General features: G+C 41.5%; 1 protein-coding gene across 3 annotated transcripts in view; it reads right to left on the reverse strand.

The window, feature by feature from the left end:
* FGGY (FGGY carbohydrate kinase domain containing) overlaps positions 1-3,795 on the reverse strand; it is a 339,037-nt gene extending 335,242 nt beyond the window's left edge. The window contains exon 1 of one of the 3 annotated variants that reach the window (XM_068239391.1): positions 3,747-3,795. In XM_068239391.1, the coding sequence (XP_068095492.1) occupies positions 3,747-3,753 (7 nt within the window). In that variant the 5' untranslated portion in view covers positions 3,754-3,795. Of the gene's footprint in view, positions 1-2,281; positions 2,343-3,735 lie in introns of those variants that run through there. The other 2 variants (XM_068239395.1, XM_068239393.1) reach the window with 2 other exon arrangements.
* Between the last annotated feature and the right edge of the window lie 11,496 nt (positions 3,796-15,291).

Here is a 15,291-nt window from a genome sequence, read left to right on the forward strand (position 1 = left end):
ACCTCCCACACTCCCCATTTTTTTTTTTTTTTGTAATTAAAAAAAAATTAAAAAATTTACAATTAAAAAAAATACATAAATAGTTACCTTAGGGACTGAACTTTTTAAATATTTATGTCAAGAGGGTATAACACTGTTACTTTATAAACTATGGGCTTGTAATTAGGGATGGACGCAAAACTGAAAAAAATGCACCTTTATTTCCAAATAAAATATTGGCACCAAACATTGTGATAGGGACATAATTTAAATGGTTTTATAACCGGGACAAAAGGGCAAATACGTTTCATGGGTTTTAATTACAGTAGCATGCATTATTTAAAAACTATAATGGCCGAAAACTGAAAAATAATTATTTTTTTCCCCACATTTTTCCTATTTTCCCATTAAAACACATTTAGAAAAAAATAATTCTTGGCATAATGTCCCACCTAAAGAAAGCCTAATTGGTGGCAAAAAAAACAAGATATAGTTCATTTCATTGCGATAAGTAATAATAAAGTTATAGACGAATGAATGGAAGGAGCGCTGAAAGGTGAAAATTGCTCTGGTGCTCAGGGGGTAAAACCCCTCAGTGGTGAAGTGGTTAAGATGTGGAATGCATTGCCACAGGAAGTAGTTATGGCAAATTCTATACCTGCATTTAAAGGGGGCTTAGATGCTTTCCTTGCGTTGAAAGACATCCATGGCTACAATTACTAGGTAATGCCCAGAGATGTTGATCCAGGGATTTTATCTGATTGCCATCTGGAGTCGGGAAGTAATTTTTCCCTTTTGGGGCTAATTGGACCATGCCTTGTAAGGGTTTTTTTTCGCCTTCCTATGGATCAACAGAGATATGTGAGGGAGCAGGCTGGTGTTGTACTTTGTTCTCTGGTTGAACTCGATGGACGTATGTAATCTTCTCATTTGTACATGGGCCAAATTAATCCATGCCATGCACTGAGGAGGATCAAACAATCCGAAACAGCCTGTATGCATGTTGGATTATTATGGCTCTGTACATATTAACAAGCTGACACATCATTGCATTCCAGCGGTTCTGGAGGTGTGTTTAGCTTCTAAGGGTACAATGGTTAATTTGCATATATTCAGCAGTGGTGCCTGGGAGACATCTCGAGCTCACTCCAACCTGAATTATCGCAAATTATTTCTGTTTTAGGAAAGCAAACTTTTGTTTTACTATTCTATGCAGTGGCATAACTACAAATCATGGGGCCCCAGCAAAACTTTGAAGGGGGCCCCAAATGTTCACACCCTTTTCCTTGCCTACCCCTTGTGACCCTCATGGCCTGGGAGTCCATCTCACAAGGGTCATAAAACAAGTGTAGACATCATAATCTTCCCACCCATAACATGTATAGCCACAGAAACAGCTGCTCTGAAGGATGGACAAGGGGTCCAGAGGGAGTGAAGTAGCAGATGGGGCCCTATTACAGCTCTGGGCCCTCCTGCGGTTACAGGTGCTGCTCCCCTGTAGTTACACCCCTGATTTTAGACAAATATGAACACAGCGTGATTAAAAATGTTCTCTTGCAGTTCTGTACTTCATTGTAAGTCAGTCCCTTATTTCTGAACCTGCCTCCAGTATTTCAGTCCTGTATTACGTGGCATGACATAGTTCCATAGTACCGATCTAATTTTATCTTTCAAATTACTTTCAGATCGATCAAATTGGATATAGTTGATGGTGCCAATCTGCAACAAACGATCAGATCATCGATCAAATATTTTTAAGATTGTATTCTTAGTGGGCACATTTAATTTTTTTTCTTCTCATTTCACTTTTAAAGTGAGTCTGAAGCCATTCAAAAAACAAAAACACAGATACCTAAGGAGAGGGAAGGCTCTTTCCCTCTCACAATCCGCTTGTTTTAGCGCAGGATACCCCCGTTCAAATCCCCCGCTGCAGGAGGCTTCAGCAGTCTTTAGGAGCCGGAGTTCTACCGAAGAAGCTCCATACTGCGCATGCGTGAAAAATGCTCTCGCTTGCGCAGTACGGAACGACCCAAGTGCTCCTGAAAACTGCCAAAGCCTCCTGTAGTGACAGAGAGCAGTCTTCAATACAGCAGTCAGAAGTCGCTAACGGAGGACCAGCGCTGGAACGCGAGAACCGTGAGAGGAACGGGAAGGCTCTATAGGACCCAGAGCCTTCCCTCTCCTTAGGTCAGTATCTGTTTTTTTGTTTTGTTTTTTATTTCAGACTCCCTTGAACGCCCATCCTTTATTGGAGTAAGCTGAGGCTCATGAAATTAGAGGGATATCTTCTGCAGACACTTACTTGCAAGCAATGAAATGTAATAGCCACAGCAGTCACATGCAACAAGCTTGTTCTGTCTGCTTCCTGTAGAGAATGCTGCAGTTTCAGGCTTTCTGGTGATTGTAAGATTCCCTTCCATTGGTTAGTTGTAGCTCACCCCTGATTGGCTAGGGGCTGTCCTGCCCTGAGCCCCAGCCAGACAGGCTTTGGTTACTGTGTAATCTGTAGCAGCCTTGCTCGCTGAAGGCAAAGCGTCTTTTCTTTCTAAACTGTATGACTGTGTGTCTTTAGGAAATGCAACACTTGAGGCTTATAGATGTGTTAAGGAAATTGTCTTTTTTTTTAATGCAGATACAGTCCAACTCCTCTCTGAGCATTATTTTCCTGTAAACAACTGATTTTACAGAGTGATTAAAGGAAGCATCAGCCATTTTATGCTACCTTCAGATCTACTCACCCGGGGCTTTCTCCAGCCCCTTGCAGCCGATATGTCCCTCGCCGTATTTCCGCTCTCAGCCACCTGCCCGGGGTTCCAGCCGGTGCAGCCGTCGTCCTCTACTGTGCCTGCGCAAGTGCCGCTGTCAATCACTCGCACGTGGGCTCGAGTTTTCTGCGCAGGCACAGTAGAGGACAACCTCGAGGTTGGCTTCTGCACCGGCAGGGACCCCAGAGCGGCGGCTGAGAGCGGAGATGCGGTGAGGGACATATCGGTTGCAAGGGGCTGGCGGAAGCCCCTGGTAAGTAGATCTAAAGGTAACACAAAACGGCTGATGCTTCCTAAACTAAATTGTCCCCCATGCTTAGTCACACATTTGTTGAACATTTCTATTAAAGCAAACCCGTGAGATCCATAAGACAAAAAGGGTCTGAACTTTTTAATTTTCAGGTCTATGACCTATTTCCCCCTTTTTTACTATACCTAGTGAATTTACTAACAGTATTAACTGCTGTAATTATGCATGCTCATTTTCTTTTGTTTCAAAATGTAAATAGTGATGGGCGCAAATTGAAAAAATGCACCTTTATTTCCAAATAAAATATCAGCGCCATACATTGCGATAGGGACATAATTTAAATGGTGTAATAACCGGGACAAATGGGCAAATAAAATACATAGGTTTTAATTACGGTAGCATGTATTAATTTCAAACTATAATGGACAAAAACTGAGAAATAATTATTTGTTTCAATGCTTTTCTTAATCTTGCTGTTAAAAAGGATTTAGAATAAAATAATTCTCAGCAAAATGTACTAACCAAAGAAAGCCTAAATAGTCAATCACAGGATTGAGCACTCGGGTGATAAATAGATTAAATACATATTCCCTGAAAGGGGAGAAGGCCCCTATCGCGCTAAAACTTAACTTTTATTAGTATATACATTTATATTGTTGGATGTTCTTGTGTTCTGCATGCATTTATTTATGCCTTACTCTATTATGGAACATGAAGACACTATAACAATAAAATAATTACAATAGTGTCACCTTTCATATTCTTCTCCCTTCAGGTTTCTTTTAGTACATGACACCTTAATGTTTTCAGCTTTAAGAGGAACTGTAGTGAAAATAACATACGTTAATTAATAAAATTGCTTATTGTTTACAATATGAATTATTTAGTCAGTGTTTGCCCATTGTAAAATCTTTCCTCTCCCTGATTTACATTCTGAAATGTATCACTGGTAGTTCTGCCAGGTGGTCTGTATGTCGATGTTAGTTTCTGAGAGTTCTATGCACAGAGGGAGATACTGCTTGCTTGGCAGTTGTAAAAAGCTGTTATTTCCCACAATGCAATGAGGTTCACAGACAGCGTACCTTGTCAGGAACATGGTCATGACATCTCACTGTGTGGGGGGCAGGGTAGTTCACCACAATATCAGCCATACAACCCCCCTGAGGATCTATTTGATTAAAGGTAAAGATATCTCGTGGGAAAGGGGGTATTGGCTCTTCTTCAGGCAAGTATCTTCAGGCAAGCATACTATCTTACCTAGGACACTTTAGCCACTGACAACTATTTATACCATACACAGCGTCCCTTTACCAACTGTCCAATCCTTAAAACCTGTAGACTGTAAGGTCTTTTGGACAAGGCACTCTTCCCCTTTTTGTCTCACAATGCTGTGTAATCTGAGTGCAGGGGTGTAACTTGAAATTACTGGGCTCCCCTGCAAAACTTTGGATGGGGCCCCTCCCCCCAGCATCACTACAGTACAGAGCACTTGGGGGAGGAGGTGGAGAGGCTGGGGGCAGGAGTTTGTACACCTGCTGCACACCGAATAGGCACTGTCTACAAATCTTTGTCTACAAAACTGTGTATGATTCCTTTTCAGTGGCTGAGCAGATGCAGTCATTAGAACAATTGTGCAGAGAGCAGAAAGTTCTTTCTCTCCTTGCCCTTAGTTGTCAGTCTCTCAGGACAGGGAAAATAAACTTCTCCCCCCCCCCCCCCTGCGGCTTCTGGGGCCCCCTGCGGATGCATCCCTTGCAAGGTCTATTGTTACACCCCTGGCTGTGTGCATACCTCCCACCCCTATGTAAAAGTATGTAGTTAATTTCACTGCATCAGCTCTAATCCACTTTTGTCTTGTATATTTACTGTTGTATTGCTTACTTTGTATTGTTATACCCTGTATGCTGTTGCACAGCACCACGGAAGGCACTATATAAATAAATAATAATACAAAAACTTCCAGTACTTGTGTTTTGGAAAGTCTTATTGTTCTATGCATTAATTACCATGCATTGTATACTTATATTGTTGGATGTTCTTGTGTTCTAAATGCATTTATTTATGCCTCATTCTGTACAGCATTATGGAGCATGAAGACAATATAACAATACAATAATTACAATAGTGTCAACTTCCTTAATCTTCTCCCTTCAGGTTTCTTTTAATACATGACAACTTAATGTTATCAGCGTAAAGAGAATCTGTACTGTAAAATTCTTACAATAAAAAGCATACCATTCTATTCATTATGCTCTCCTGGGCCCCTCTGTGCTGTTTCTGCCACTCCCTGCTGCAATCCTGGCTTGTAATTGCCATTTTTAGTCAGTGTTTACAAACAAAAGACATGGCTTCTAACTAGAGTTTGATGATAGGCTTGAGAGTAGCTCAGTCTCTGAGCTTGGAGAGGGTGTGTAAAGCTTCTGCCAATGATAAGCAGTGCAGCACATTCCACACATTCCAGCCTCAGCCAACAGAGCCGACAGAAGAGAGAAGATTAGATCATACAACAGAGATAACACAGCCACTGTGCAACTAGAAAAGGCTGCAGTAACACAGACCACATTAGAACAGTTATATGAACTTATAGGATAGAAGAAATAAGGCTGAAAATGTTGTTACAGAGTCTCTTTAAAGGATAAGTGACTGTAAGTTTCCCTGCAACAAGAAAATCAGGGGGCGCTCCACCAAGTATTCCTCTGAGGCGATCAGCCTCTTGTACACCCGCAGTTCACATGACATGTATGTATGCTGGGCCGTGTTTCTGGTATCCCCCTATAAAGAAATGCTGGGAAGACATCTGGGTGCAGTAATCCTCAGCCCCGTCCACCTGTGTCTCTCCACTGTTGGCAAAGGCCTAAGGCCTCGGTCACATTAGACAACGTGTGCAGGAGCCGTTTCCTGCTGATGTTGAATAGCCTGTGGCGTGTAGTCGAGAATGAGCAGTCAGCGGCGGTAGTAATTAATTAACCCGACGGGAAAACACCGGCTCTCAACGATAGAAAATCTCCCTGGTGCATCATACTGCAACGCATCGAAATGCAGCGTCGTGTGTGAAAGGTAAAATTAAAGTCTATGGACTTTCATTTTACCTTGGTTGATGCAAAGCATCAACTTTGCGTTGAAACGCAGAAAAAGGGCTCTAGTGTGAAAGAGCCCTGAGGCCTGATACCCACTAGCAGCGCATTAGGAACGTATGCCTTTTGTCGGCAATAGGCAAAACGCTACACGGTAATGTAGGCAGCACGGTGGCTCTCATCTTGCAGCGCTGGGTCCCCTGTTCAAATCCCAATCAGGGCACTATCTGCACAGAGTTTGTATGTTCTCCCTGTGTCTGTGTGGGTTTCCTCCAGGCACCCCAGTTTCCTCCCACATCCCACCCAAAAAACAACAGATAAGTTAACTGGCTTCCCCCTAAAATTGGCCCTAGACTATGATACGTACACTACTCAATACATACATAGACATATGACTATGGTAGAGATTAGATTGTGAGCTCCTCTGAGGGACAGTTAAGTGACAAGACAATGTATACTCTGTACAGCGCTGCGGTAGATATCAGGACTATATAAATACTAAATAATAATAATACAACATTGAAAGTCTACAAAGGTGGTTCCACTGTAGTGCTTGTGCTGAGCATTTCCACTTGGCGATCGGGCTGCTGCATTTTTGGGGCGGTCCCAGAGCAATCGCCCTGATGGGATGCAGGCCCAAATTGTGATTGCTCCAGAAATCGCATTAAAATCATGGACCTCTGCGATTTTGGAAACCATTGGATCCCAGGCCTTACATTTTTTAGTTTAATAAGCAAGTTTGATTTCTACAAAATTGAGATCAATTTCTTTTAAGCCATACAGATATTCTTTATGGATACTTGGATAGAGATTAGAATTTGGAATTTGTGAACAGACATGTATTGGCTGTTGGCCCCGTTTTGCCTTTAGAGACATTGCACTGCCTACTGCTGCAGAAATAGAAGCATTAGAGATATTGGCTGATTTATTTTGGGAGGAAATCACATCAGAGGTAGAGTAAATTAAATATGGAGGTTGGTCAGAGAATTTCTTTGAGAAAATCTGCACTTAATCCTCCAGTTATTGTGGGTAGTCCCCTGGACATTTTCCAGAAAGGAATTTTGAGGAAGGTGAGGCCATGTATTTATCCAGAGGACAGATTAAATGTAATGGAAGGGGAAAAGAGGGCTTTGTACTGGCTTAGGTCCAGGAGGGATCCGATCTGTAGACCAGAGGATAAAGGTGGAACCCTTGTCATTTTGCCAGCAGAAATTTGTGTGAACGAAGCCAGCAGAATTTTTTTTACATATGAATCCCTGTATTAAATTACCATCCAGTCCTACTTAAAAATACAAAGCTTGTTAACAGTCATGATTATAAAAGGTGGTGGAAACAGGATTTCAAAGTAAAGGGTTGGTATACGATTTTTTTTTGCTAAGACGCCCTGGTTCCCAATTCAGAGAAAGCTGTTGAACTCAACCGGGTGACCCACTGCTTTCAGTGGGATGAGGAGAACAATGTGCTCTTAGACAGGGTGAAAATAATATAATAATAATATTATTATTATTAGAAGAAGAGCTACATTTGTAAGGCTGATGAAAAACTATGACTAACAGAGACCGGTTATGTGGAGAGAAAGAAAACAAAAAACAAGAATACCAGGAGCCCACTCTGGCATAGTATTTTGGTAAAAATAATAAAATGTCAATAAGCAACAAATTGCATACTCACATTTTCAGGTAGCCCAATTATGAAACTTCTTCAGGTCAATATACTGTATATGCCTTAGAAACAGCTGCTGTGAACTCAGAGTTCCTTTAGACAGCAGCTGTCTCTATGGCATATATATTGACCTGAAGAAGTGGCTCCAGGCCATGAAACGTGTTGTCTGTCTATCTTTCCATAAACTGTGAAGGAGTATTTGAAGAGTTGTGATCCATGAAGGTAAGCCAACACCTACCTCCTTTTTTAAATGGATTGACATTATTGCATAGTTCTTTGGACGCCTCCAGTTAATATCCTCATTATGACTAACAGAGAATTCACTGCTAGACAGATTGGAAACATTGTGGAATCCTATGATCTTCAGACTGAGGTAGTGAGTGGTTGGTTAGTGTGTAGAATTTATAACAACACTACCTCTCCAAATAGTTTGCTACTTTTTTTATAGTTTTAGTTGTGTGTAATTTCTGAGTGTTGGGTATATCATTCTGTTCAATTCATGACCATTCGATCGAAAAGACCAAAATTCTTTGGGTCGATTGAATGGCAAAATTGAACACAATTAAAGTAAATGGGGGGAAAAAAACAGGATAGTTTTCTAGACAAACTCAATCGACCGTTGTGCTTGACAAATGATGGCAATCAACGGTAAACATTGTACATGCCCATTCATAATAGGCACAATGCAGTCGATCCCTAACATTAACTGCTGGGACAATTGCCGGCAGCCATCTGTCTGAACCAGTCCTTGCGCTTGGTTCCCACTAGAGCAGATTCAAAATGGCACGGTAAGCACATCCATCGCACGTCTGCCCCGTCCATTTTGCGTCCACTCTGTCTGCCTGCATCGATCGCCGTGGTTGATTGTCGACACTCACATGTTCCCCGGTTCAGCCACTGCTGACTCCGCTACTCTGTCCTGAAGCTCACAGACCGGAGGTGGAAGGAGCATGGGGCCCCCTATAGGATTACAATAGACCAATTCTATCTAGCAACAGAGAGAATTTTCATTGGCTAGCTTAATGTTAAATTCGACTTTTGGTTAATACGCCATTGAAAATAATTTTGTAACATGTTTGTGATGAGAGAAATTAACAATTTTTTCAAGTTTTTGTACCAAAATAAATGATTTTTGTGTTTTTGCTGTAAAAATGATTTTTTTTTTCATTTTACATTTTTGAGAATTTTTTGAAATTGAAAATGCTATTTTCAATGCAAAAATGACTGGCAAAAATTCACAAGCACCACTGGTCATAAAATAATAATAAAAATAAATAATCTACTATTAACCACTTTACCCCCCGCGGTACGAATTTCTCCGTCCCTTTCCCCCCCCCTAAAAAACCAAGGGACGGAGATATCCGTACCTTCCGCGCTACCGCCGCTGTCCGCGCTCCCGCTGCTCGTGCGCGCGCTCCCGCCACTCATGCAGGCCGCCACCCGCTCGTCCGGAGATCAATATACGGGAAAATCCATTCCGTTCGTTGATCTAAGCCCCCGCAATGATCCGCTGCTTCTATTAGAAAGAGCGCGATCATTGTGATGTTCCCAGCCTCGTACTGCTTCCTGTAAGCGTCCTTCCGGACGCTTACAGGTCGCATGAAAACAAACTCACTGTGGCCATCTTGTGGCCAAATAGTAAAACTACACCCTAAAGCATTTTACATATACAAATACATTAGTTTTCCACAATAAATAAACTCATTACCTCCCACACTCCCCAATTATTTTTTTTTGTAATTAAAATATATATATATATATATACACAATAAAAAAAACATAAATAGTTACCTTAGGGACTGAACTTTTTAAATATTTATGTCAAGAGGGTATAACACTGTTACTTTATAAACTATGGGCTTGTAATTAGGGATAGATGCAAAACTGAAAAAAATGTACCTTTATTTCCAAATAAAATATTGTGCTAGGGACATAATTTAAACGTTTTTTTAACCAGGACAAATGGGCAAATACATTTCATGGGTTTTGAATACAGTAGCATGCATTATTTAAAAACTATAATGGCCGAAAACTGAAAAATGATAATTTTTTCCCACATTTTTTCCTATTTTCCCATTAAAACACATTTAGAATAAAATAATTCTTGGCATAATGTCTCACCTAAAGAAAGCCTAATTGGTGGCGAAAAAAACAAGATATAGTTCATTTCATTGTGATAAGTAATAATAAAGTTATAGACGAATGAATGGAAGGAACGTTGAAAGGTGAAAATTGCTCTGGTGTTGAAGGGGTAAAACCCCTCAGTGGTGAAGTGGTTAATCTATGAAATCTATGGGGAATAACAGACTTTTTACAGTCAGCTGCTGTTTACATGTGATAACTAGAAAATATGTTGTTGTTACAAAAAGCCCTTCAGGACCATGGGGAATGGATGAATCTCCTCTGATATCTACAGAGATGGATTAAGGTGGAATGGGGCCCTAGGCAAGCAACCACTACAGGCCCACCCTTGATGGCCACTTGGCTTTTTGGGCTAAATTTGTTGGGGACTACCATAAACAGGGCCCCTAGACTATCCATAAGCCCTAGGCATCTGCCTATAATGCCTTGTGGATGATCCGGCTCTGGCTATCTACCATGTACTCCCTGTACCAGAGAATCTCTCTTAAGTCTTGTTCAGGACTGCATGACAAAAGGCAGAATCGAGATCATAAGCCCAGCTTTAGTCACAATTATTTTACTTCAAAATTCTTAGGCAAGTAAAAACATATACTGTAGTGAATTTCCACGCTGAATCGGGAGGCGTTTTATTTGTAGTGCTTGTTTGTTGGGAGACTATAGTACTGCTTTACGTATTGTACTTCCACAATGTGATTCTGTTTTTGTTTTATCTTTTTGGGGGAAGGGGCGTAGAATCATTGCTTTTTTTTAAACAGCTTTATCCAGTAATATAGGAGGCCTTGCAGTATTATAGACAGGGGTGTGATTGCCAAGTGCTTATTGTATAATCCTGTTTTTCTCTTGTTTAATCCACCTGAACAGTGTTTATTACAGAAAACTAAGGCGGAGTGTATTCCTATATGAGACCTTCCATCATCACTGGTCTCCGGATTCCCAGTTCTGACAGAATAATAACCTCGGGAATTCCCCTCTCTGCACACAGAATAGCTTAAAAGTGTTTCCGGGTGCAAAATCTGTGCAGGCGATGCATAAATACATGAGCTTTACTGAATGTGGTTAAAGCGAACCTCCAGACTAAAAATCTACTCAGCAGCACTGAAAAGACTATGGCTCATATGCAATTCCTTTTTTCTCCTGAGTTTTCACCTGGGTGATATTTTTAAACTTGTAAATAAAATGCCTTTTAAACCCCTAGCAAGCAAGAAAATACTCAAAATAGTTTTGACAGTACTCTGTTACCTAATGTGTGGTACTTTATCAATTGCAGAATGCTAAAAAGTTAATTTAATAGAAAATGAAAAAGTATCTCCTAGGAGAAAACGCAGGTGAAAAGGTGAATTGCATATGGGCCCCTGGTGTTTCTTTAACAGGTTCACAGGATCAGAACTTTCTTTTTCTTCTTGCTTGCTAGGGGTTTAGAAGGCATTTTATTTACATGTTTAAAAATATCACCCAGGTGAAAACTCAGGAGAAAAAAGGAATTGCATATGGGCCCAAGCCTTTTATCTGCATACTAGAAATCTGCCTGGGCATTTTTCCCCTGATGCTGTGCAAAGCATGATGGGATTTCTGATCTTGTTGTTCTCGTTCTGCTGTTTTAGCGCAATTTTTTTGATTATTTTGAATTTGGCTAGATTCACAGTGGGACGTTGCGTTTTGATGCCACGTTAAAGTCGCACCGCAAACTTACAACGCAACGCGCCCAAAAAGTGGCAACGCAGCGTTACCGTCACATACAGCAGATACAGTAAAAAATACAGGCAATGAAAAGTATGCTTCCAAGTCATTACTGAGCATGTGCAAACAGTCTAACGCTAATAACGTGTATAACGCACTGCATGCAGTACTTTTACTTAATGTGCAGCATTAGACACTAACGCAACGTGTGCACTGTGAACAGGTCATTGATTTTTCATTGCAGTGAGTTATTCTGCGTTAAATGCTGTTTTAACGTGCGACTTTAACGTCCCACTGTGAACTTAGCCTTTGAGATTTAAAGCCTGGCGCGCACAGCTGGGAGGGGTGATCAGGACACAGGACAGTTGGAACTGTGTCTCATGCTCCCTGTGACCTCCTTTCAACCAAAAAGATGGCTGCTGCCCCCATGACATCACAAACATTTGCCTTTTCTTTTAAAACAGGGTGGATAAGAGATTATATTACCTATCTATTTTAATTAACATAACTAGTGTAACTTAATGACAGTATGTTTGTTTCGGCTAAAGTTCCTCTTTAAATAAATATTAATGGATGGGGGGGGTGAAGGGTTAAATTACCATAAAACTAACTTCTTTGTATTTTGTATTTTATTTTTTTTTTCTTACTTATTTTGTGTATTATCTCACCTTACTCTGGGGAGAAGCCATTTGGTTACATAGCTCAGCTTTCCCCAAAAGGAAAACCAGCTCACACTGGTTGAGATTCAAAATTTCCCTCCAAGCTCATAGTTCACACAATGGGAACATTTACTTTATTAATAATTCAAGATGGGTTTGGCACAGAAAGACAACAAACACATTTCCTGATACCCAGAAATCAGTTCTATCACTCACATGAATTATCATTCTCTAGCTATCAGGAATCAATTGAGAAACCGCTTTATCCGGCATGCGTAGAGCCAATTCATTAGACTAGACGTGTATAGTCTCATTTAATACAGAGTCGCATGCTGCTTATGAATATGGTCTCGGATTTGCGTTGCACCCATCTGGGGCGGAATTACACAAATTATTAATAATTGGTACATTCCTTGCTCCAAGTCTGTGGGTGGTAACTTGCCTGCTAGGAGGTAACCCTGCCTCAAACACACCTACTTTCCAGGTAGTGACCGCCCCAAAACTCTGGTCAGTAAAAAGCGTTTGCAAGGAACTCCACCCAGTTCTTCAATTTACATCGACTAGGGAAGTCCAGACATGTGCTCACGGAAGAACCGGGCGCATGTTGTGTACAAAGGACTTTTAAGCTGAATGCCTACGTTTAAACTGGACTATTTTCTTCATGCTTCAAATGGACTGCTCAGCTAACTAAGTAAGAACTTTCTGTTTTATTCCTTTTATTTTTAAGCTCTGTGTTTTATATGTTAATAGGTGTATATAACTGTATGTAATGCATTTGTGTTATTAAACGTTTAAAAATCGTTTAGCGGTTATGACCTGTTGCTGAACATACACAATCGTACCTATTCTCCTGAACTCGCTACCCTGTGTTTAATAGAAGTATACATATATAACCCGTATGCGAGAACCCGGCCCAGACATAACGATCTGGCCCAGATTCTTGTATACTGCTAAGGGTTAATATAGCGTTCTCGAAGTCCTAGTAAAATTACAGTAGCGGGCTGTGTAACTCGCTTGGTGGCAGATCTTTGAATTGTATATGTGTGTGGAGTTATTCGGTTGGTATCAGAACGCTCCCTTCGCGAGTCAGTTCATCAAATTGCGAATGCGGGGTACCCTTCGTGATGAACAAATGACCGTGTAAGAGGATTTCTGACGCTGATCGATTTACCCCACCCGCAGACCGGCTCGCGGTCTGTGACATTTGACTTATATTTCATTCCGGACTTTTAATATCACACATGGATATAAACCCAGTGGTATGGTCAGACCACCACACCATCCACTTCTCTCTGACAGCACCAGCGATAAAACACAGAGGGAAAGAACTCATAAAATACCGTTCACTGAAAGATGTCTCACCCCAGCACGTTCAGAATATCCTCAACTTCGACGCATTAACCAATCATTGCGCAGACCCAGACTCCATGGTCCTGATTTACAACCATGCAGTGTCATCTGCCTATGACGCACTCGCTCCAGTTCGCATCAAACGATCTACACCACTTCACCATGCACAGTGGTTTGACAGCTCACTAAAGGACCTAAAGAAAGAAGTGCGCAGACTAGAAAGGAAGTGGCGAAAATCTCAGAATTCAAAAGATAAACACACCCTTGTCTCTCACCGGGAAAGCTACCAAAATGCGATCACCAAGAAAAAATCCTCCTACCTATCACAGGAGATCGCAAAGGCCGCCAACAGACCAGCCCAACTATTCCGCACAGTTGATAGACTATGTAATCCATCCTGTCTAAAACCCACTATAACTCCCTCAAAGGAGCTATGTGAGAAATTTGCCTGCTACTTTGCTGACAAAGTATCTTCTATTCGGTCTCTCATTCAGTCCACAGCACCCAAGACTCATGCAACTAATGGAAATAGCTGCAAAAACAACCTAACACCCTGGACTGATTTCAAAAGTATTAGTGAGGAAGAGATCTCAGACACCCTCTGTCGTCTCCACCAGACAACCTGCGACCTGGACCCTGGACCAACTAAACATATGCTGAAATGCCCTGACCTGCTTGGTCCAGCATTTCACAAAATAGTAAATTGCTCTCTGCAAGCAGGGAGGTTTCCTACCTCTCTAAAAGAAGGAATCATCAAGCCCCTTCTCAAAAAACCTTCCATGGATCCAGATGCTATGAGCAGCTACAGACCTGTCTCCAACCTCCCCTTCTTAGGTAAAGTTATTGAAAAGGCTGTCTATCTGCAACTTGAAACCAGGCTGTCAGTAAACAACATCCTGGACCCTCTACAATCTGGCTTTAAGAAACACCACAGCTGTGAAACAGCCCTCATCCAAGTCTGCAACGATCTGCTCATGGCAAGGGACAGAGGGGAATGCTCCATCCTAATCCTGTTGGATCTCTCAGCTGCTTTTGATACAGTTGACCATGAAATCCTGCTTAACAGACTGCAGGAGTACTGTGGCATCAGTGGATCAGTCCTCCAGTGGTTCAGATCATTCCTGACTGACAGAACACAGAGAGTATCCCTAGGACCTATAATGTCCAAACCTGCACCTCTACAATTCGGAGTGCCACAAGGATCAATCCTATCCCCTCTGCTGTTTGCAATCTACATGTTGCCACTCGGTACACTTATCCAACGACATGGCCTGACGTACCACTGCTACGCCGATGACACACAGCTATACCTGTCCTTCAAACCTGGTGGAACAGACCCTACCCCAAAAATAAACTCTTGCTTAGCTGAGCTTCAGGCATGGATGAATGATAACTGGTTGAAACTGAATGCTGACAAAACTGAGGTCCTGTTTGTCCAAAGCCAGTGCTCGCCATCAAAACAGCTCTATCCTAAAGCAACACCAATCAGGATTGGGAATTCAGACATAAACAGCTCCAACCTTGTGCGCAGCCTTGGCGTACTAATCGATGGGGAATTGAGTTTCAGAAACCAAATTTCATCTGTAGTTAAATCTTCCTTCTTTCATCTGAAGAACATTGCAAAGATTAAACATCTGATTCCCCCAGAGGATCTTCAAACCCTAGTCCACGCCTTCATCACATCACGGCTGGACTACTGCAATGCCCTTTATGCTGGCCTCCCCAAAAAAGAC

The sequence above is a fragment of the Hyperolius riggenbachi genome, chromosome 6 (genome assembly GCF_040937935.1).
Source record: "Hyperolius riggenbachi isolate aHypRig1 chromosome 6, aHypRig1.pri, whole genome shotgun sequence".
NCBI classification, from domain to species: Eukaryota; Metazoa; Chordata; class Amphibia; order Anura; family Hyperoliidae; genus Hyperolius; species Hyperolius riggenbachi.